The sequence below is a fragment of the Ambystoma mexicanum genome, chromosome 1q (genome assembly GCF_040938575.1).
Source record: "Ambystoma mexicanum isolate Mex_15411 chromosome 1q, UKY_AmexF1_1, whole genome shotgun sequence".
Taxonomy (NCBI): domain Eukaryota; kingdom Metazoa; phylum Chordata; class Amphibia; order Caudata; family Ambystomatidae; genus Ambystoma; species Ambystoma mexicanum.
This window is the reverse complement of record NC_090922.1, coordinates 1,024,669,013-1,024,693,256: the sequence shown is the minus strand read 5'-3', so window position 1 is coordinate 1,024,693,256 and position 24,244 is coordinate 1,024,669,013. Positions and strand designations below refer to the sequence as shown.

The 24,244-nt window shown below is 43.7% G+C and overlaps 1 protein-coding gene across 1 annotated transcript in view; it reads right to left on the bottom strand.

The window, feature by feature from the left end:
* The window catches only part of SYDE2 (synapse defective Rho GTPase homolog 2), a 253,053-nt gene that overhangs the window by 204,709 nt on the left and 24,100 nt on the right, over positions 1 to 24,244 (bottom strand). The window contains exon 2 of the mRNA XM_069641698.1: positions 12,558 to 13,277. Within this exon, the coding sequence (XP_069497799.1) occupies positions 12,558 to 13,277 (720 nt within the window). The remainder of the gene's footprint in view (positions 1 to 12,557; positions 13,278 to 24,244) is intronic.

The following is a 24,244-nucleotide window of genomic DNA, read 5'->3' as shown; positions in this document are numbered from 1 at the left end:
TAGGCCCTCATACCCAGGCCAAACCAGGTGATATGGGCCTGTACACCTCATTAAATTCTCTGTCTTCAGGGGGCCATCGCACAGGATTGCCCACGGACCGGGTCTAAAATGTTCATCAGAGCATTGCAATTTTGGCAGTTCCATTGCAGACAAAACAGTGGCCTAGGGCAATAATGGCCAGTGTAAGTCTTCTCTCCCAACATCCCAAGTTTCACCTTTGTCTCTTGATTTAAACAAAACATTCTAACCTAATTCGGCAGAATATTTCGATAGCATTGCAGCTCTTCTGCCTCGGGCAATTCTCAGCATTAATGCCCTCCTCATTGCTATAGGCCAGCTTGTTGGGGGGACATTGAAGGCAGATAGGGCCCTCAGTGGCAGGATAGTATATGGACATATGAATGTAATGATAGGCCTCCTCTAAGCAAACTGGGTTTCAGTCTGTAATCTCCATCTATATGTGTTATCTGTTTTGCAACTTGTGTAGACCTCATTCCAAACAGTCCGACTTGAGCAGCAACTTTAAAATCACAGAAACAATGGACTTCAGTTGTGTAAAGGAGGATGAGAGCACATGCAGTTACATTCCCCAAACGAACTAATGACTATGAAATCCAACACGTGTAAAACATATCATTACTGTTCATTAAAATAACTTTACATATTACTTGTGTGCTAATGTATTCCTCAACAATAAAACTATTTCCCTTTTTGATTTCCCAACTCCATGTGCGAATAGCCTTCAAAAAATCAAGATGGACATTATCTCTTGAGATAATGACCCCTCCCTTCCATTCCCAAGGATATACCTCGTGGGGTGGGCCAATTTCCTGTAAAGACCATAACTTTCATTTTATTTTGCCAAGTTTAGATATCTTTAATACTGCCCCAGGGCACATCCAGAAACAGAGGTGTATTGCAAATGGAGAATGATAAAACAGCCCCATTAAACAGACAGGCGGGCCTGTAATGCTTATTGTCAAAAGCTAGGCTAGCAGTAGAGTACCTTCCGGTCTTATCCAACAAGATGAACAGGGCAGCTCATCAGAAGGGAAGATGGAGTGAGAGCCGTCTGGCATGGCGAGTGCTATGAAAGATTGAACATTTGAAACGCAGTCGGTGGCAATGCACAAAACAAACGAGGCTTGAATTGTTGAGATAGGCATTTCAGCTGCAAACTACTCACAATACATCACTACTTCACACCACTCGCTTTAGCTATTAGGTGCCTCGCATCCAAAGCAAGTGTTGTGTAGTAGTAGCGTGGCACGAGTTAAGATTGAAGTTGGAGTGTTAAGGAGTATGTATTAGAGAATTTGTTCACTTAAACAGAGTGTTGATACCATCACAGTGGCATCCCCAACCTGTGTAGACTTCACCTTTTTGTTATCTTGGAAGTAAATGTCCTTAAGCGGTTTTCCCATTGTTTATGGACTTAACCTTTTCATGGGTACTAACTTTAACTCTTTGGGGGTCATTATAGGTTTGACCGAACAGTAAAGGTGCTGGTACAAATGCTGGTAAATGTGTTTCCGGCACTTTTACCGGTCCGCCAAACTACAGGTTTGCCGGTGGGGGTTACCTAATTTACCTCCAGCCAAGCTCCCACTGGCAAAAAAAACTGCCAGAATTCCCGGCACCGCTATTATCGGTGCCAATAATTCAGGTAATTCCTCCCACTGAGTCCTCATGGAATAAGGAATTACTGGCACTCCTGTCACCTGTAATATCCTGGAAATAACGGGATATCAGGCGATGGGAATGCTAATTATGTTTGGCGTTATCCCGCCGGTGTTACTGGCAAACCTTTGATGACCCCCCTTTTTGTTTGCCGATACGCACACACACAAATGTAGTTCTCGTTGAACGTTTGCACAATTGGAATTGAGCATGTGCACTGCTATCCTTATCCTGAGAACTGCAGGGAAAGAAACATTATCTCCAAGCAGCCCTAGACCCCAGTGGAGTGACTGATGTCACAGCCATTCTATCCTCACATCCAAATCCTGAGGCTGTCCGAATCACTATATATGGTTAAATGATGCAAAACTATAATTTTAATTTTAATGTGAGAATTGTGAAAAATTAAATGAGCACCAAACCCACAGAGCACTATGGACATAGTGATTCAACCATAGAAACCTTTCATCACAGACATAAATGTCACTATCCATGGTCATTCTTATTTTTAAAACTATTTCTTTGATTTTATGAAAAGCTGCCTTGAATGTTCCTTAGTGTTATTTTTACCCTTTCAGAAAGATGTTTTTAGAAAGAGTGCAACAGAAGTGTAACAGACTGTTCATATTGGAATTATAACCTATCAGAATATAATGTATACAGTGGCAGGGCCATGGGTGAGACGGGAGAAGAGGGGTGGTTAACTCCGCCACAAGCACCCAGGACCCCCTCAGTGTTTTTTTTGCACCCACTGCCCCATCACTGCAGGACAGGCTCCTGCATTGCAATGTTTATTTTATTTAAATGTGTGCCATGGTTCGTGTGCTTCCCCCAGGTTGCTAACAATGACACCAACTACGTTGCTCGATGGCGACAGTGCAGCTCCCTTCTTTTAGTCCTTCCAGGGTGTGCCAGCATGTACTGGATTCATTTGCGCCCATTGCCCACACTATATGAGTGTTTAGTTGCAATGCATGCATGTGTGTTTGTATGTAATTGTAAAGATGTCAGGACACGCCAGGTAGGTTTTATCTGAGATTTATGGAGTATCTTCACAATGACCCCCAGCAAGTCCTCCATTCTCAGGCTCCACACTCCAACTGCCTTTGATAGAACACAAAGCCTGTTTGCCCCATACACATTCCACCCTAGGGTTCCACATTCCCAAGACTCTTCACAACATATCTCCTTTCCTTCTTTCAACACATCCTCCTCACCACAACAACACGATTCATATTTCACACCTGTCCCCCTCTCACTCCTACTGCTCCATCCATCCCTCTCTCCACCTGCACTGGCTCGGAATACAATGGGGCTCTCTTCTTTCTTACCACCCTTTTCTTGATCCCTATCCAGTCGCTGCACTACACCACCACCTTCTTTCCCCACGTCTTCTCATTCTCACTGAAAAGACATTCATCCTTCTTCTTGCTCAACTTCCCTCGCAACACCTCTACCACACGATTTGACTCTCTCGCCCTCCCCAACCAGGGAGAAACCACTTTGAGATGAGAGGGCAGAAGGCAAATACCAAAAGGGCTAATACTGTACCTCCATGTGGTGACATATGCAGGGCATACATCCTCTCCTGGACCTCAACGTTCTTATCCTTACCACACACACCAGCCATCCGAATGGCCGCCATAATGCACCCATTTGTTATTTCTACCATGCCATTACTTTAAGGGTGATATAGAGCAGTCTTCTTGTGTTGTATACCACACTTCTTCACAGAGGCCTGAACATATCCACCAATTAATTGTGTCCCATTATCCATAACAACATTTTTAGGTAAGCATTCGCTTGCAAAAACTTCCTGAGCAAACTCCACCACAGCGTTACCTGTAGCCTCTTTCACAATGTTATACTCTGTCCACCTGGACAATAAGTCCTCTAAAACGACAATTAACTTTCCGCGTCCACCTCCCATCTCAACCGGACCTAGCACATCCATGGCCAGGTCTTTTGACACTTTCTTAGGCACCTCAGGGGCTGTACACCAGCATCCTCCCCCTTCACCCATCCATCCATCCATCCACACTCCATGCAATCTGCCAACCATCTTCCCACATCCCGGTCAAACCCTGGCCACCGATTCTCACTCCTTAAAACAGCTTTAGTTCGAGACACTCCTATATGCCCTCATTGCCGCAAATCAACTACTATTGCGTATGGCTTGAGGAAAACCACACGCTCCCAATGATACAACAAACCACACACCAAACTTAATTCCTCACAGACTTCCAAAAAGACCCTTTCATCTGGCCTCAATCTCAATTTGCCTGACCACTCTGCCTCCACATAGCCCATAAGCCAGACCATCACCTCATCGTCATTTACAGCCTCCAGCCTTTCCTCTTTCCACACTATTGCATCAGGATTCTTAAAAACCATATCAGAGATCTCTGCTACACCTTCTTCCTTCTTTTGACTTCCCAGCCTGGATAAATGATCAGCCAACAAATGTTCGCGACCAGAAATAACCTCCACGGAAAATGTGGGGCTTGCTTCCTGGTGACCCAGCTAGCCACCCGTTGTGACACTCTGCTCAAACCCTTGGACTCACAAATATTCTTAAATGGTTTATGGTCTGTTCTAATTATGAACTTCACACCCCACACAAAATTAGAAAATGGTTTCTACGGACCAATGGCAGGCCAACGCCTCCAACACAGAATATTTATTTTCTGGGCTCCTCCACACCCTCGACGCATGTGCACTATTTCTTTGCAGCCCTCTGCATTAATTTGCGACAGAACAGCAGCAACTCCATTGTCACTAGCATCCACCGAAAAGACACTTCCCATCTGTGTGTCAAAACCTTTCAACACACTAGCCAGTTCAATTTACTCCTTTATCCTTGCAGATTCCTTTTCACACAACTCATTCCAAACAAAGTCCTCTCCCCTTTTGAGTAACTTTCTCATTTCCTTCACTTTTTCCAAAAAATCCTGAACAAACTTCTGATAGAACTCAGCCATCCCCAGAAAGGAACGAAGTTCTCCCTTGGACTTTGGCACTCCCACCTTCTTTTTCTCATCCACCATCTCGCTCTTTGGTCCCACACCTGACCCCGAGATCTTATAACCTAAATACTCCACCATCTCCTTTCCAAACACACATTTATCCTTTCTCAACGTGATGCCCCTCTTCTTTAATATCTCTAGAACTCACTCTAGAATAACATGTTCTCTTTCATTTGTCCACATATTAACACATCATCTTGAAAACAGAGCACTCCATCCACCCCTTAAATAACTTGTCCATCATCTTCAGGAATACTGATGATGCCGATAATAGACCAAATGGCATACTCCAAAACTGAAATATCCCTTCATGAGTTATAAATGCAGTAAAGGTCCTGCTCTCCGCCTCTAGCTCTATGTGATGATAAGCAGAGGACATATCCAACTTTGAAAAAACCTTTCCTCCACCAATCATAGCCATCATCTCAATCATGTTAGGCAAGGGGTGCCTTTCCACGACAACACACATTGAATTATCGTAAATCAATACATAAGCGGAGCTATCCTAATGGCTTCTTCACCACCACCACCACTAATGAGAGCCACTGCACTCCACCAGCTCTCTAAATCACACCCATTTTATGCAATTTCTCCAGTTCTTTTTTCACTCCTTCTCTCGGTGCCAGGGGAACTGGCCGCAACTTGGTTGCCACAGGTGTTCTTCCTTTCTTCAAAATAATTTGGTGCTTCATACCCTTGACTCATCCCACACCTTTCTGAACACCTTACTAAATGTTCTGCAAACAGACCCACGTGCTTGCATAACTAACTCCGTCGCATTGGGATCTATTCTTATACCCAACATTTTCTGCTCATGCCAACCCAGTAGAGTGGTGCCATTCTTTGTCACATACACCTTCCCTTGGGCAGAACTGCATTTAAAGTCAAAGAGCATTAAAATACCCTGATAATTCAGTTTTGGCGAGGTTGTAATCAACCGGGTTCACATCCGAACACAACATTCCACTTGCATGACACACCACATCTCATTCGTATACCTCTCTAGACATCAAGGAAATGTTTACCCGTGTTCAGCCATCCTGAACACTGCCTTTCCATTCACTTGGACTACACCTTTACCAAGTTCACAGTGATAGTTTCAATATGACAGTAATCTACTTCGGAAGAACCCTGATCTTCCTCAGCCACATAGAGAACTTTCCTGTAGAAATTCTTTCAACAACTTCAGAAGTGCCCCTTCTTGCATTTTGAGCATACCGCCTTCTGACCTGGGTAGACTGGGGATGCAGGAAAAGTGTGACCCACTAGCACAGCCAAAGCATAGATGCTCTACTCCTTTCTGCCTCTTTATTCATGTTCCTTTGCCTTCACCACTTCCTTTCCCTTCATTTTCTTCTTCTGCTTACCGTCTGAAATTTTCAGAACTTCAGCTTTCGCCTCCTCGTTTTCAGCTTTGACCAGTTTTGCTACACAAGCCATGGGTTGTTCTACCCGTATGGCCATCTCTAACACCTCATCTACTGTTGGTTCATTTTTTAGCCAAAGTTGTTCTCTGAACTTGAGAAGAACCTCCACAAGCAGCACAAATATAAATCGGGGAAACCTTTCTTCCATTGGATCCACTTGACTTTTTTTTCTTACGGGCCCAGGTGAAGCCATAAATATTTAAGGGCCAGGAACTCCTGGCATAGCCAGGGTGTCATGCTGCCCAAGGTTCACACACCAATCTTCTTACAGTACTTTCCAAAAGGAAATCCACTTGTTACAGCAGGAGGAACATTTGTATGGAGTACTGCAACGAGTGCGCACAGCAAGGATGCACAATCCTCAGGCCTTGCCGAACCAACCAATACTAGGCATTACCTCACCCAAGATGGCTGCATGCTTTAGGGTATTTTCCCCTAGAGCGCGAGGACGCGCCAGAGGCTTAACAAACTGGTTACCTCCAGATGAGCACAAGCTAGCATTCACCCCCTCAAGGTCTTTAACGGGGCCAGCGCAAGCCATTGCTCACTCCCACAGGGTCCTCTTCAATGGTGCGGATCCTCCTTTGGCACCTGCACCATGGAAAACTGCGAGACAGCTTATTGTGTGGCTGCACATGGGGAAACGGGCAGCTGCAGCTCACCTCCACAGGGTCCTCAACAACACCAGCGCAAGCCATTGCTCACCCCCACTCGGCCCTCTTCAATGGTGCAGATCCTCCCTCGGCACCCGCACCGCGGAGAAACATGCCCAAAAACTGCCTGGCAGCAAACAGGGAGCAGCTGCACACAGGGAAACGGGCAGCCTGTCCACTCATGTGAGAAGCCGATCAGCTGGCTGGGGATCACAGAAACTCGTCGCCATTGTTGTAAAGATGCCAGGACACGCCAGGTAGAATGTATCTGAAGTTTTATTGAGTATCTTCACAACGACCCCCAGCATGTCCTCCCTTCTCAGACTCTGCACTCCAACTGCCCTTTCAAAGAACACAGAGGATGTTTTCCCCATACAGATTCCACCCTGGGGTTCCACATTCCCAAGACTCTTCACAACCATAATGTATGCAGTACGTCTGTGTAAGTGTGATTGGCAAATCTGTAGCTGTGCTTCATGTGTATGTGTGTGCAGGTTAGTACACTCACCTTTGTCTGACAGTGTGTGGGTGCTTGGTTAAGAGTATGAGCATGAGTGCAATGCATCCATGTGTTTGTATGATGGGGCATTGGCAATGCAGATTTCTATTGAGGCCCAAGGCTTAACCCCCATGCAAGTGATCGTCACCCCCCCATTATTAATAGCATACACAGATGATTCTGGCTGCATCCTTATGCAAGTGAAGAACAGGGACCATTATTACTGGCACAGATTTTGCCCGAAGCCTCATTAAAGTGTTGTAAAATGCTCCTTTAGTACTGTTGGTGACATGGCATTTACTGGATTTTTTTCATGTGTTGTCACAGAGAAGCATTTAAGTTGTATGTTTTTGCCCCATTTTTCCTAAATATTTCTACTGTAAAAAGCACCAATTCAACACATTATTTTAAACATTTTGTGCCCCTCAGGATCCATAAACACCCCCCCCCGACCACCAATGACACCAAACGCTGCCTCCACCTCTGAATTTATGTTTTTTCTAGGTTTTGAAAATGTGCTTTGTGCAATTAGAGAAGCATAATGTTATTTTTTTATCAGTAGTAATGGTGTTATGGTATAATACAAACCTTTATACATTAAAGGGAAAAATATCAAGAATATCACAATGTTCTTATTATTAGTAAACTATGTATTAGAAGTGATAATTACAAAAGGAACACTGCATAATTTTTAAAAGGCCCAGTTTACAATGTTAGTAGATTTAAATAATTTCCTTTTCTAATAGTGAATTTTGAAATAAACAAAAAACACACCCCCCCCCTTCAGAATATCTGCGTTTTCTGCAGAGGGAGTAAGAGAAAGAGGGAGAGAGCAAGTGCTACTTGTTTTAGGAATGATAGGCCTGCTACTGCTAGCGTGTTTGCACCCAGGGAAGGGTGTTCAGCCAATCAGGTTCCACCCGCATTCTACGAGCCACCAGAGACCCTTCCCTGGGTGCCGCCATTTTTTTCCCCCTCCAGGTCCCTGCCCTGCTCATCCCCCCAACAAGTCACCGGCCACCCCTAACCTTCTTACCGGCTGGGGCTCCCGTAACCACTGCTCCTTCTCGTCAGGCCACCTCCATAGAAATAGAAAAGGGAATGTATCCCTTTTCTATGACAGTGGCCATTTTGTTTCTTTCACGGGAGATTGGGCTTGCACAATACGAGCAGAGACCTGACATTTCCCTTGTAAATCAAATAAGTAAATATTCGCACCATGGATGAAGCCGGGATGTGATTATCACCCCTTTATCAGTGGAAGTACTGGGCCTGCTTAGGCTCGGGCTAAGAGGCAGTTGCCGCCCCCGGTGCGCCTGCTGACATAGGGTTGATTGCTATATTCTCCCTAGCCTACTGAAACCATCAACTTTTGTCATTAGCCATCAACTAGAACATGGTTTCTCGGGTGTATATATATTTCCATTAAATATTGTAACTTAATTTGTGTAGACATTTGACCGCTGAGTAAGATTTCTGAACTTCCTCTTTAAAAAAAACAATGATAGCAATTTTTTTTAGCGAGCAGCATAATGTCAAGACAGGTGTCTGGACTTGGTTTCTTAACTCCCTAACAATGGCAAGTAGCTTAAATTGCTGCCTAGGTGTAAATAGACAACCTGGGACTGTGATCCGCATGGGCTATACACATTTCAGGAATTCGAGGACAGTCTAACAAAAAACGAGTAGTCATTTGTGTTTCATCAACCACAACTGGTACAGTGCCGTTTGAAATTCCTGTGTGCATCAGTCGTGACAGAAAATCATGCGGTTAGGAAGTCACAGCACACGCATGTTGGTCATTTAAAATTCTGTAAAGTCTCTCCCGTGCAGAATTGGAGGCAATATGCACATCTATTTATAAAGATAAGTATAATTTATATAATCGTCAAAGCAATTATGATCTACTGTATACACTCCATTTCAGTCAAGTAATTAAAGGATTTGACAGAATAGCTGGAAAAGAAAAATATGCCCTCTAGAAATGTAAGTTTCCTGAAACTGGGAGGGTGTGTGTTGGGATCAGAGGGGAACGAGTAATCCCCACCTGTTGCCATACAGTTTATAACGGTTTATGGTCATAAAACCGAAATTAGAAATCTCGAAAAAAAAATCACGAAAAAAAGGCCGAAAAAAAAAATATCGAATTTTTTTTTATGACGTTTTTTTTTTTAAATGGGGGGTTCCCCCCCAAATCCCCTTTTTTCTATTTTAACCCTTTTTTTTACTTACCTGACCCAAAAAATACATAAATATAAAAAAAATTTTAAATTCGATATTTTTTTTTCAGCCTTTTTTTTCGAGATTTTTGTTATTCGGGATTTTTTTTTCGCCTTTTGACCGACCACCGTTTATAACAGCTCGGGCTATGGAGCTCCAGCCTGCAACCGCACTTGCTTCAGTTCCACCTCGCCTCCTCAGTTGTCCTTTTGAAACCCCAGGGGAATATTACCAGGACCTTTTGGGGGGGCTGCACTGATGAATTTGCGGATGTAGTCGTCACAGGACAGTGCCTGTAATGCCTTGAAGAACCATCATGTATTACTTTTGAAGTCCCCCCTATATGTACAATTTAGTGTGATGGGGCCCTAGGATTGGAACCGTCCTTGCTAAACTCTGTTAGTTATTATGGTATCTTGATATGATAGGATATGGCATTTGTAACGCGCCTATAGACAAGTGTTTCAAGGCGCGACGAGGCAGGGAGGGGGGAACAAAGGGAAGACAGACAACAATCCTACTAGGCCAGGTGTCATTTAGATTGCGCAAGTGCATGGGTAGCGGGGAAGGGAAAAGTGCAAGGGGAAAGGGAGAGGGGAAAGTGCAGTACAGGGGTAGTAGAATAAAAAGATAAATAATAAGGGCCAGCTGGTGGCAAGTGCAAGTTAAGTGCAAACAAGTGCTGGGAAGGGGGGCTGTAGGGATACAGAGACAGTCCCGCAGTGCAGGGGTTGCCAGGGAGGCAGTGCAAGGGGAGAGTGGCTGGGCCAAGGACCGAGATCAGTGACAGTGGCCCAGTTGCAGATTCAGTGCAGTTTCAGTCAGGAATTTAGCAGGGGAGAGGGGGAGAGAAAGCAGAAGCCAAGAGGAAGGTTTTGAGGTGCTTCCGGAACCGGAGATGGTTCTCCTCAAGTTTCAGGGAGGCATGAAGGCTGTTCCAGAGGGAGGCCCCTGCCGCGGAGAGAGATCTACCCCCAACTCGTTGCTTGGAGAAGCGGCTGACCCTGAGGGAGTTGGAGGCGGATGAGCGAAGAGCTCGAGAAGGAAGATATTTATGAAGAGAGAGTTGAAGGTATTTTGGCCCCAGAAGGCCTAGTGGACAATGCAGAGGGTTTTGAACTTAATCCTCGCAGCCACTGGGAGCCAGTGTAGAGATTTCAGTCCTGGAGAGATACAGTCCCTGGGCTTGAGGCCAAGGACAAGTCTCGCAGTCCTGTTCTGGATGAGTTGCAGAGGGCGGAGAGTAGAGGCAGGCAGATTTAGAGGCTGTTACAGTAGTCCAGCTTAGAGAGAACCAGGGCTCTGGAGACTGTGAGCGTCTGGGGGAAGCAGAGGAAAGGAAGAATACCTCTGAGGAGGTGCAGCTGGTAGTGCGACTTCTTAGAGACGTCACATATGTGAGGAGAGAAGGAGAGTGTGGAGTCGAAGATGACCCCGAGGTTTTTTGCCTTGCAGGTAGGAGCAGGAAGAGGGCCAAGAGAGGCCGGCCAGAGAGCTGCAGGGATGGAGGGAGTGGGTGTGCCGATGAGTAGAATCTCAGTCTTACTGGCATTTTAAGGCAGAGGTCATTGGCGGCACACCATTCCTGGATAGCAGACAGACAGTCAGAGATGAAGGAAGGAGAGGAGGAGGCCGAGGGTAGCTTGAAAATGAGCTGGGTATCATCCTCATAGCACTGAAAGTTGGGGCAGAGAGTGGCAATGCGGTGGGCAAGGAGTGCCAGATACTGGTTGAACAGCCAGGGAGAGAGGTTACATCCCTGGGGGACACCACAGGTAGGGAAAAAGATGTCAAAAAGGAAGGACCCCAGTTGGACCTGGGAGGGTTGATTGGAGAGGAAAGAGGTCAGCCACGCCAGAGCCTGACCAGTGATACCCAGGTTATCACGGAGACGTTTGAGCAGGATGGCATGGTTGACAGCATCAAAGGCAGAAGAGAGACCGAGCAAAATGAGAACATACGGAGAGTTGGAGTCAAGGTTCGAGAGCAGGTCTTCACGGATGTTCAGGAGAGCAGTTTCCGTGCTTCTGGCAGCTCTGAAGCCAGAATGAAGGTCATGAAGACTATTGTCTTAATGCAAGGTCACAGGATGTGTTTTGAGGTGAAGCCCACACCTCCTTTGTTGTAAGATCAGGGGTTATCCTTGATACCTCACAGTTTGTTTTTACAAAAAGTGGATTTTCCACACTGTTTAGCGTTTGTTGCAGTTGCAATTTTTAATCATCAAATTGTTTGTTGTGTGGGCTCATCAGTCTGCCATATGTACAGTTCTCTCCGCCAGATAAAGTGTACTGTGGTTTTGCACAATTGAAGCATATATGTTTATTGTTTTCTGTATTTAACTGAGATCATGTTTGCCATGCATACTGACGGGGGCCAGTTAAGGCATATGGCGCCACTCAATGCCGTCACACAGGTGCACGCCGTGGGTGAAGTTGGGAAATGGAGTTCGAACTCCAATAAACAGTGCCCAGAAAAGTGCTAGGTGCATGTTAGAGTGGCGATTTCATTGGGATCTAGTCCACAATTTGCCTGGTTACAAGTGGCGTGGTGGTAATGTTATTCCCCAATAGTGTCCTATTGGACTCCACTGGGGTTTGGGAGATTTACTTTAAGCAGTAAATCCTCAATTTGTATGGAGGTAATCCCTCAAGCCACGCGCACGCAGCCTGTATTTCCTCCGAATGACATCCAAACTTAGAATCTGACATAGTGGTAAAAATGCAGTAAATCAGTTACCCCCATTTAGGCCCGGTTGCAAGATGAAATGATGTCTTCTTAACTGTGTGTGTTACTTTTCGACGGCACTCGTTTTATCTGTTGCATTCTGGGATTACTGCATGGGGAACTAGCAATGGGCGATAGACTTGGTTGTCAATTACATTGCTTAAGGTTCATAGAATAGAAACATTTCACATTTAAATGCCAATCATTACCTAAACCATACATTAACAATTTGAATAAATAAAACAGTATATGCATATTATACACGAGCTACCCTCGTCTGAAAAGCTAAGACAATAGTAAGTTAAGATCAGTGCACGGAGCTTACCTGCTTCAGAAGGTTTGGAGGAAGGGTGCCCCTCTGCGTGCACTCTGGCTGGGCGCCTGCACGCCGCCCCCTGCGCGTGCAGCTGCAGACAGTGCTGGCTGGAATGCAAGGAATCTGCCTGATTAATCTCATTCGCTGGAGCCGTCTGGGGCTCCCCCACACATTCTGAGGGGCGAGGACTGCCTGCAGCGTGGCCCGCCACTTTAATCAGATCACTTCCAGGCAACCTCTTCTGCAAATTGATGAACTGGAAGTCAGCTTTCGCAGAGTTTATCCCTGAAAAACAGTGACCTCTCAGGAGGTCGGGTTCATCGTCTTCGGGGATCGGGTTGTACCAGATTTCGCCTTCGTCGTCGGCGTCGTTGTCTTCGCTGAGGTCCATGGCGCAGTTACCTAAATTTGACGACGGCGTGCCCTGGACTGAGCTGGCAGACTGAAGATGGGGTCTGGTGGGTCCATGTAGTTCTGGGGGCGACCTCCCAGGGGCTTGTAGTTTATGTAGCTCTGAGCATAGGGACGTGGGAGTCCGAGTAAGCGGCCCGGGGAAGTTCCCCAAAGTGTCGTAGCCATCGTTCGGAGGGGATTTGGGGGAGCTCTGCTGCAGCCAGTTACGCTTTTTGGACACAGTGATGCTGTTATTTTGTTGTTTTTGCTCGTTGGCCTCCACTACCTTCATATCATCCCTGAACGCTGGTGAGGCGTAAGCGTTTTCAATGAGCTCTGTCAAAAGAGAACGGACATGCAATTACTAAATCAAAAGTCCATGTCAAATGTACAGCACCCAGCATAAGCACAAAGGTGGCATTTCCACCTATTGCAGTTAACCTCGCACACGTCATTGTAGAAAACAAGACCTCTATTTTGAAATGAAAAGGCGGGCTCCAGAGAGTTACACGAGAATCAACAGTCGAGAACTCCCATGCAAACGGCGTTTATACAGAATACAAGATACACCCCTGCAGCCTTGAGCACGCGCTTTGCACTTTCGACATGGAATGCGTTCCAGGTGCCCGGGGGCAGGGAGGTGAGCCAGGGGGCACGCAGAGGGACAAAGAGGAGTCCAATAGAGCAAACAGGAGAAGTCAGGGAGCACAGAAGGGGTCAAGAGGCCACAGCTGGAGGAGCCAGGATGGGCACAGATGGGGACTCAAGGGAAGCGCAGATGGGAGCACCCAGAGGGACACGGATGGGGAGTCAGAAGGAGCGAGCCAGAGAGGGGCATTTATAGAAAACCACCGAGGATCAGAATCTGACAGCATTGAAGGGAGCCAGGCGAGGAACCCAGGAGGAAAGTTGGGGCAGCCGTATAGTAGAGATGGGGCAACTAGGAAGGGAGCAACGAAAAGTAGTCTTTGCCAGGTGTATCGAATCGTTTGCAAGCACGTTCCTTCCGTCGCAAAGCAAATGCAAGAAAGAGCATAGCGTGTGTGCACCCTTTCACAGACAAAGCCCCGAAAGGAAGTTAAGGCAAACAGATGCAGCAGGTAAAATCTTTAATAGATTTCAGGAAGCAACCGCAAAAATCTGTTCCCTGGAAATACGCTGCGTGCAAGATTGAACGCGTCCCCAAACGCCATCAGCAAGTCATGAAATGCCTGTCTATTGAACATGGCGGCACCTTTCACAAGCACACCGGGCGGCCACGGTAACAGGTCTGTCTTCTCGAGAGCCCCTGCACATGACTCCAGTGATCACGGCCTGCGACTGCTCATCGCACAGTGACTGGTGCACCCTGTGCTGGTTGCCACAGTGACACTTTCACAGCCAGCTCGTATCACACTATGGGATAATGTGTACATTCTTTTGCACCAGCTAAATCAACATTTACTGCATGTGTGGCAGTCGCATTGAGACTACGGGGTGGGGGATTTTCTTCTGCTATGATAGGGATAAGCACCAATCTAAATTACAAAGACCACGTGCACATAAATAACACTTCCGCATGCAAAGGGGGCTTTATTAATTCATAAAGGAATAGAATGTTTGCGTAAAAGCGCTATTCAGACATTTATGAAGCAAGCATGAGTATATGAATAGGCTGGCACCAGACTACCGCGATCCTACTGCTGCCCAATAGAAGGTATACTCTCCCCAGTACTCCAGATAAGATTTTGAGGTGGGAGTATTTTACTCCCTATTTTTAAACTTTGAGAGGAAATGTGATTTCAAGAGAGTAAAAATGACTTTTCTCCTTTGCAAGAGAGTAAAATGAAAGTGTGCAAAAACTGTATGGAAATCATTACTATGGGCAGCTTTCTGCATTGTAACAGAATACACCTTTTATTATTTCTCTAAGGTCTGGCCATTTGATCTCTCCTGTATATATTTAAATGTTGAAAACACAAAAATCTAGCCAATTACAAATTAAAGAAAACATGAATTGTATTGTGTGTTTTGAGGTTCGATAGCAGAATTGACTTTTGATATTTAATGAAAGTCCTCATTTCCTGGAGCTGTTACTACCTAATGGTATGCCAATGATATGATACAACAGTGTGGAGAGGCAAGAACCCCATGCTAAATTCTAGATCTAATCTCATGGTCAAATGGTTATTTATATAGCGCTTTTGGCAAAGCACTGTACATACAACATATTTATCACAATTATCACCAAACCGAAGTTGGTACTCCTTTATTGACCTGGAAAGGATGAAAGGCTGAGTTGGCCTTGCCGCGATTCAAACTTGCAACCTACAGATCATGCACAGGTCACAGCAACAAGCGCTCAACCGGCTGAGCTATCTTATTGGCTAACATCCTTCAGAGGTCGGTAAACTGAGTATCGACTGAGGTATAATAACCGCAGTGCTCAGATGTTGGACAAACCATGTATGAAGCACTACATAAAGTTAAATACCCATCTGGATTATCACAGGGACAGGTTTTGCTGAGTTTCTATTTAAAATACAAATGTAACTTTCATTTGCTTGTTTTTGAACTGCACTTGCTCTTCCTGGAGAGTCAGATTTTGGATATTGTAATAGTAGTCTTGAAGATTTGAGAGGCTAGACCACTTGTGATTGGTGTAATGGCATTCGCTCACCTTTGAGCAAAGACTCTGCTGCCACTGACCATCTATAGTAGTGTACCCATTGAGAGCAAGGTTGAATGGATGTAAACTAGACTGTGCATACTTATCATTTTACACAATGTTTTTATAATTAGAGCGTAAATTAGTGTAAAAATGATCTGCCTCTGCATGATTATGCACACAGCACAGGAACTCTGAAAAATACAATTGTGCAATACTGGTTTGCTTTCATTGGGAAAAAAAGCATAATGTGTACAAAAGATTAATTCTCAATTGCAAATTAGTTTTCCATCTTATTAATTATGCGATCCTAAAATGCTAGGAAAATAAATAGGCACAGTGCTTCTGTTTTCTCCATGAGCATCTACACTCAAAACAAGCAGAAGCGGAATGAAAATAAACCATTCTTATCACGATAGGCAAGTTTCTTTCTTTGAAAGGCTTCAGAGAAATACATTATGTTTCAGAGGCTTTTCTCCATGGCTTGCAATTACATCCATGTAGATGAAAATCAAAAGAAGCGTTCTGGTTTCTGTCCAGTAACCTGACCTTTGCGCTGCCATCTGCTCTAAACTTGTGTGTAAATGTACACCAGAAAATACTAAAGCTGTCATATTTACAAGGTTTTCATGTGTAAAAAGGCCTAGTACGCACCTTATCGGGAGGCTTGACTCTCCCCATGTTTACCTTCACAGTTTATCTACAAAAGCCTTCTAAATAGAATGGCCAATGGGAAGAAGTGCAAGAAATGCTGCATAGGTTACTGCGCCAATTTAAGAAATGCCAAGCAGAGCCCCATCTTCTGATAGAAAACAGCCTCCCCTTGATTACCCAGTATCAGAGTGGGTGATGGCAGAACATTATTGAAAACATGCATGCCTCCTTATCGCCGGTTGTATCAGAAATTCCCAAAGGTTTTTTTATTACTATCCAGCAAAAAGACATGACACCACTCATGAGTTGTTGAATATCAATGAACCTGTAGGTCGCTGTTCAGATTCACTTAACGCTTCATGTGCCTTGTACTCTGAAGTAAACTGCACTGAGGATGGGCATGTGTGGCTGGCTGATATACCCTGGAGCAGACGTTAAGGAAAGGCGAGAGTTTGTGTGCTGCTGCATACTGGGACCTACTGTGCTCTCTCCCCACCTGTTGCCTCACCCTGGTGTGGTGCTTTTTAGGGCTGAGGTGTCCTTCTATGACCACATTGATGTTTCGCTGATTTCAGGAAACCATCTAATGTGTGAAGGCGCAGAAATCCAGGGAAAGTGCCTGGAGGGTCCTAACAGGCAACTATGCAAATGTGGTGCAGATTGGTGAAACATAGTGTCGAATTGTATAAGGAACAACATTTCACCAAGCCACAAACCCAGAAACAAATTTTGACTTAGGCTGAATTTCGGGGAAACGAGTGGGATGTCCACCTGCAATGTAGGCAGTAATGTCCGGAGGGTCCTAATAGGTAACTGTGCAAAATTTGGTGCAGATTGGTGAAACGGGGTGGAATTGTATAAGGAACAACGCTTCACCACAAACCCACAAATATTCACTTTTATAAATATAGATAAATACAAATATCAATGGGTGACTATCAACTACAGGGTTATATTCCACCTGAGTGACATCAAACAGACAACCAGAGCAAAGGTTGAGCTGCTCATGAGGCCACTGCACTGTCCCCACCAGAATTGCAGGGGGTGGAGAGGGGCGTTATGAGCGGTCCAACCAAAACATAAAAATACTAGGCTTTTTTTCTCACCCCATAGCCACCCAAAACATGGAAAAAATTGTCTTGCAGAGCAAATACCAAAGTAGTTCATTTTGACTCCCATAATCTTCTGGCATGCTGTCAAGGCAGGAGGATGAAAATTTAGAAAGGGAAATACAATATCCTTACAGTTATATTTGATTGCATGTAGTTAGATTTCTGGTGGTATCCTTCCACCGCTTAGGTCCCTCTGCACGGGGGGGGGGGTGGGTGTTTGTGTGAGTGAGAGAGAGAGAGAGAGAGAGAGAGAGAGAGAGAGGTCCTATATAGGGTTGCTTATGATGACACATTCATGTGGTGAACCAAGATACCAAATGATCAGAAATACTTTTTTCAAATTATTATTATCTGGCTAAAATTAACCTTTAACACTCAACATAGCACAACATGCATTTTACAATATTAAGATAAAAAAGGTCATACACATCTACTGCAATTCACAAATATAAAACAAAGCAATTCATAAATTTGCTTTTATATACACTTCATATAAAAAGTGATTAAACCATGAATGACCTACAAATGCTTCCAATAAAATTCAATAAAAAACAATTTCTATTCTAATAAACACAAACACGTTTTTAACTGGAACGGTTACTTTTGCTTTTTCTACACAAGTTTACGTAGACTAATAGACCTCACAAAGCCTACAACAGCAATCATATCATAGGTAACCATCCTTCCAAAACATCGATCTCACAGATATTCCAAATCTTCCAAATCAATTCGATCCAAGTTATGTTAAATGTGCATAGAGTAGTTTAAATGGCTAGCTTGATGTATAGAGCATCCAAGCAACACGTGTTTAACTGATTCTAATTGATTCACAACCTTACAAAATCTACAAATAGTCTCATCAATTTTTATTTTGTTATACCCGAGAAGAATTAATTTTGTTCGGAATTAAATTCCAACGAAATCTCTGAAAATCACTTGTTACCGACCTACTCGGATAAATTGCAAGAAAGGGAGTTACAACCCATATTTTCTTGTGAAATCCTGCAAGATACGAAAGGGAGGTATACCCATTACATTTATCAGTTGTTGCAATTCAGTCTCATATTGACAAATGCTTTTTGGTACTATCAGGGGTAAACTGGAGCTCATCTCGACTGGACACAATTTCACTTAAAAAACGATGCCAGATAATGCTAAAAGATTTCATTACACGGTTAGTGCTACCTTTCTGTTCACAGTTCATCACTTCAGTTAAATCCCTATAGAGAGTGCCCTCTTCTGCGTTCCAAAAATGTTTGCACATTAAATTAAGAAAATTCCACATGCCCCTGCTTCTTAATGATCAAATCCCCAATTCCAATCTAATGGCAGCTACTGGAAATGATTTTGGAAACTGTAACACTCTTCTCCATATTTGCGTCTCCATTATAGGCAAACGGTTTAAACTAGATAAATCATATAGCTCAATACTATAAATTAATTTAGGTACAATCTTATCATCGTAAAATGTAATCAGATAGATTTAACAGGTGTGAGCATTACTGTGAGTGATTAATCCAACATGTTGTAATCCTAGATACTTTTACTTTAGTTGCACCCATGTTTTGATTTGGACTCACTCCTGGATAGAGCCTTAGTGGCCCCCGAAGAGAGTCAAGTAAAGACTGTAGCTGGCCTACGACATGCAACAGACAGTTCACACTTTTTATTTTGGGCACCTATCTCCTAGATACAATATGTGGTGCTGAGTAGTTTCTCCCTCTTCTAGCGTCACAACTGGGCCCCTTAAGGCAGGTGCCTTTTGGAGACTGAGGCACGGAGCACCTGTCCTCTGTGCCTTACTCCCATGCGTACCATGCTATCTGGGGAAACCTCACAATGGCAGAGGCAACATGCTCGCCTTGGAAGCAAGACGACAAGGAGCAACGCAGGTTTGATCCCTGTGTCACGCTTAGAAACCTCTGGGTATTAAGCGCGTTATAAATAACCAATCATATCATATCATAACACCCCTGGTGCCACGTTCAGGGAAAGCGGATATCAGGGATGTTGTGCATTTATACTGTTGCCTCAATGACCCAATTCTCCACACACCATTGCTTCTCTCCAAGTCAGTGACACCATGACATTGGGCAAGGCACGGGGAATGGGGTTGGGGGTTGCATTAAAGCTGTGCGGGCAGATTTTCATGATTACCACAGGCAGTGGTGCCAATTACCTCTAGTGGTATTCCTGAAACAACAGAAAATCTCCAAATTGTAATGGCTCGTTAAGTAGAAGCATGACACACGGGCCACAAGTTTGAAGTGCCAGTACAATAAAGTCAAGACAGCATTGGGAATTGAACACATATGTGGCACAACCAAGATTTAATTAAAGTTAAAATGTTTCACAATATATATTCAAATCCCCAGTGTACTATGAGGCTTTCGGCTGTCTTGGAATCGCTAACAAAACCGCTGTTTCTGGGAGGCGGTGAAGGATGGGGTTGGAATCTGTGAGTGAAGACCAATGGTTAAAAAAAAATTTAAAACAGATTTGCTTGCCACACTGATAATTTGCAAATCTCTGTTGGTGTAAACCCTTTCGCTTCCCACTGAAGAGGTTACATTATTTATTGGCATGGAGAATCTACAACCAGTCTAGGTGGCACATACTTTTTTTTTAATGAATACCAAAGACCACTGTAATCCGTCAAATTTTCAAATTCATTTATTATCACGCTATAAAGTTTCTTCATGCCCTATTGTAAGTTACCACAGACCACACAAAATATTCCAATGTCCCAGTTAAGCTGTGGGACATCCTCCCAACTCTTCTCTCATAAGAGGCTGAAATTGAACTGAAGAAGCACATCCTCCTTAATGCTGAAATCTGCTCAGATTGTTTGAGCATCTTGCCATTACTGCAAAATTCTGCCAATTACCTGTGATCATCCCAAGAAGAAAGCAGGCGGCCACGGCCCCTGAGGTCAGCATCAGCTGAAGAGATTACCTCCATGGAAAGCTGTGCTCTAAGAACCTACCAGGTAAGAATATTTGTGTGGGACCAGTGGATGTGTATCTTGATTCAGCGACAATCTCCTACTCACAGATTCCTTTTTACAATTAGTCTTCTCCGCTGAGGACTCCAAAAACTTTACCAGGGGTGTAGAGACAAAATTAGCAGATGCCCCTGGTCTACTTCCACTGACGGGAGGGTGCACCAGGATATATTCTAAACACCAACTATTCATCGAGATCAAACCCCCAATACAGTTTGCCTGATGCACACTTGGTCCGCCCCACCTGAGATTCCAGTTTCACTCAAAAGAGTTTTCCTGACTTTAAAAATCCTTGCAGAGACTTGGATGGCCTTCTATTGAAGGCCATAACATAGTCTTCCCCACAGGCTTCCATAAGAATACGATTGGCAGAATTGATTGAATGCGTTGCGGTTTCTGGCTAATTCATGTGGATTCCATGTATAAATACTTTTTGGACCATACAGCTTTCTTTGTTTTACTATGCCTCATGCATATCTAACCACCACTGAGAAATGTTAAGTCTGCTGGTACGCACATTTACCTATATGTGGGAAGAGGATGCTTCATGGAGGCCATCTCCTCACAGAGGACTGGAGTATAGTGTTGTTAAAGCTCCCGTCTCGCTCCCACTTTTGCATTGTTTGCAACTTCCTCACAAACACAGATGTGAAATAAAAAAACATTATTTGATGCACGTCTTATTACCAATTCTCATGCTCACCCTAACAATACGAAATGTTTCTATACAACTTTTATGTTCTTCTTGTTTGTTTCATTGCCCAATGACCAGTACGTCTGGTAGAACTTTGTATATTGTAAATTATTATTCAATGGGTCAAAACAAATCTTAATTCATGTTATCAATCAATTTGAACCATAAACCAGCCAAGAGATGTTTCACCCGTTCAGGCTTTATCGAGGCCATCAATATTTTATCCCTGATACATGATAAACATCAAGCAAAGAAAACCAACATTGTGCGAATATAATCCTTCTAAATTCAGAAGCAACTTGTAACTATCACAATGAGTTTAACAGAATTATAAAAACCACATGTGTAGGTAGAAGAAACAAAGTATTCAACTATCAAAGAAAAAGGGGAAAAAATGAAAGAAAATAAAAATATACTATATCATTAAATTGGTATTATCATGTTTTAACAAACAACCCTTCACAGATTGGAATTATATTTAACTAGCAGAAAGTACCCGTACTGTGCATAGTTCTGTAGATAGACATGAGAACACTCATCAAATGTTGAAAATCAATGATCCTGTAGGTCCTGAGTCGCTTATCGCCTGATGTGCTTTGCACTCTGAAGTAAACTGAACTGAGAATGGGCGTGTGTGGCTGGCTACGATACCCCGGAGCAGATGTGGGCCGGAGGCGGGATTTGGCATGCTGCAGCATACTAGGACCTTCTGTGTGCTCTCCCCACCTGTCGCCTCTCCCTAGCGTGGTGCAGCGTGTTGCGGTGCAAATATCTCAGAAACAGTGCGTCCTAGGGCCTTGAAATAAGGGTTTTGAGGTCTTTATACTTTTGTTCCTCGCATCAAGACACTGAAAATAAGCTTTGTCCGGTACTTCTACGATCATAGTAATGTTTTGCCAATTTCAGGCAACCGTCTCATGTGTGAAGGTCTTGAAATCTGGTGAAAGAGGTTGGGTGTCCAAATGTCATGTAGCTAGTAAGTTCTGAAGGTTCCCAACAGGTAACTGCTAAATTTGGTGCAGATTGGTGGAAATGTGTGGAATTGTATAAGGAGCAAAATAACAGATTTGTGTCTTTAAATATATATAGATATAGAGATTATAAAGAGCACATTAGCGCACCCTTCATACATAGTCAGTCGGTTCTTACTCATAGTAATGAACTTATTTCACATAATTTGAAATAGCAGAATTTGCATCCTTATTGAATGTAATACATTTTATAAATTATATAACATCATAAGTTCAGGTTCCAAATTTAGAATTTTACAAGTCAATTCCCTGCTGTTATGAATATCCTTTGTTCCATCATATGACAAAATTATGACTGCTTCCGCTCATATTATATCTCCTGTAATATAAGTTAAATACAATGTAATATTGGGTATCTTACAAAACATGTGCCTCGTGAAAGATAACACCAGTTTATTGTTCCTTTGTTTGAATATTGCATATTAGACTAAAAGATAAAAAGAAATTAGGAGTTATCCTAGCTGTGTTTCATCTATGTCCTAGTTAATTATTGTGCATCGATTTGTTACTTACATAATCAAGAATCTTCCTTGGCGCATGTTGCCTCTCAATTGATCTTAAATGAATCTATCAAAAACATGTTCTTTAGCACTTGTTGCCTCTCTATTGGTCTTATTTCATTCAAATTCTAAACTCTATTGGTCTTATTTCATTCAAATTCTAAACTAGAAAAAATTATTTATGAACGTCTATTACTAAGTGTTGCTAATGTAAATTGCAACATGTTTCGAGACGTTGTTTTCTAGTCAACCAATATAACTTATTTGCTGGGGATACAGTCCTGCTGTCCTTCAGACGGTTGTGTGCTGCGTGGTTAATGGCGATATTGAATGCAGTATTGTCTATTCTGGCCACCAAACGAACATTAAAAGGTAGATTAATGGAGTCAAATGATTGTTGGAAGTACAAAAAGAGGCTATAACCAGTTTTATAGCAAGGGTAGTATTGTGCAGTGGCAACGCGCTTGTCTTGGAAGCAAGCCAACGCAGAGCAACACAGGTTCAAATCCCAGGTCTGTGCTTAGAAACCTCTTGGTATTAAGCGCATTATAATAAAACAATTATAATGATAATATCTGTACCAGTGCTCTCTATCAGTGGTCTCAGAATGTGGGCCATGCCCACTGGTAATAGTCTGGAATCTAAGCCCATTGATTAGTTAATTCCCAAGCCTCATCCGCACTCACCCCATGTGGAGGCCTCACAGGAGCACTGCCATATTTTGCCCTTGCTCGCCCCCCCCCCCCCAATACAAACCTACTGCTTTGCTCTCGCTAGTCTCCATCCAGATCACCCTCACCACCTCTCCTCCCCCTCACTCACCACGGACACAGAGAAGGGACGTCCTCTAGTTCCTCTGCCATTGTAGCCATTTTAATTGTATTTTTTACATTAGAAACACAGCTCACTTTGTGTGCACTATTTTGCATTTTAAAAAGCCCCGTTCATGTACCATATGTTATGCCAGGGTACTAATAGCTATAATTCCCTGGCTGCTGGGCTTTACTGGGCGCCAAAAGTGCCAAGGACCTCTTTAAAACCATTGGTTCGCTAAGGACCTTTAACTTGGGCCACACGCGGTTACCATTCAGTAAAGGCGTCCAGCATGGCGATTATTGCTTAATTCTTGCCCGCAACTGGAAACATGCAGGGAGGATGCTTCAATAAAATCAAGACTGAATTGTAAACATTGATGTTGGCATATCACTGTTGGATCCTGGCATCAAGAGATATCAGCAGGGAGTAATGGTAGACATTGCCTTCAGAGCTGGCAGATTAGACAACTGCAACTAAATGCACCTGGGGCCACCAAAGAAGGCATTCACAAATACAAACCTAGAGTGGGCACAACATTGTGCCCACCCTGGAACTTCTAAAAGGGATCTACCGAGAACATGCAAGCCCTGACATAGAACACTGCACTGGCAGCCAGATTGGCAATGAGGACGCTTCGAGCGAAATTCTATTATTTCACTATCGAATCTGCTCAGTGGGCAGCTGCAGAGGTGAAACCCTGGGCATGGAAGGGCAGCACATTCACGGATCAAGTGACTAGTGGGTTTGCTTGTCCAACCACCGTTTCCGTCCAAGCTGTGTGGGGGATGTGAGCTCAAATATAGGTAAAAGAACCTGTACCTACGCAGCACGACTGATCTAAAAGG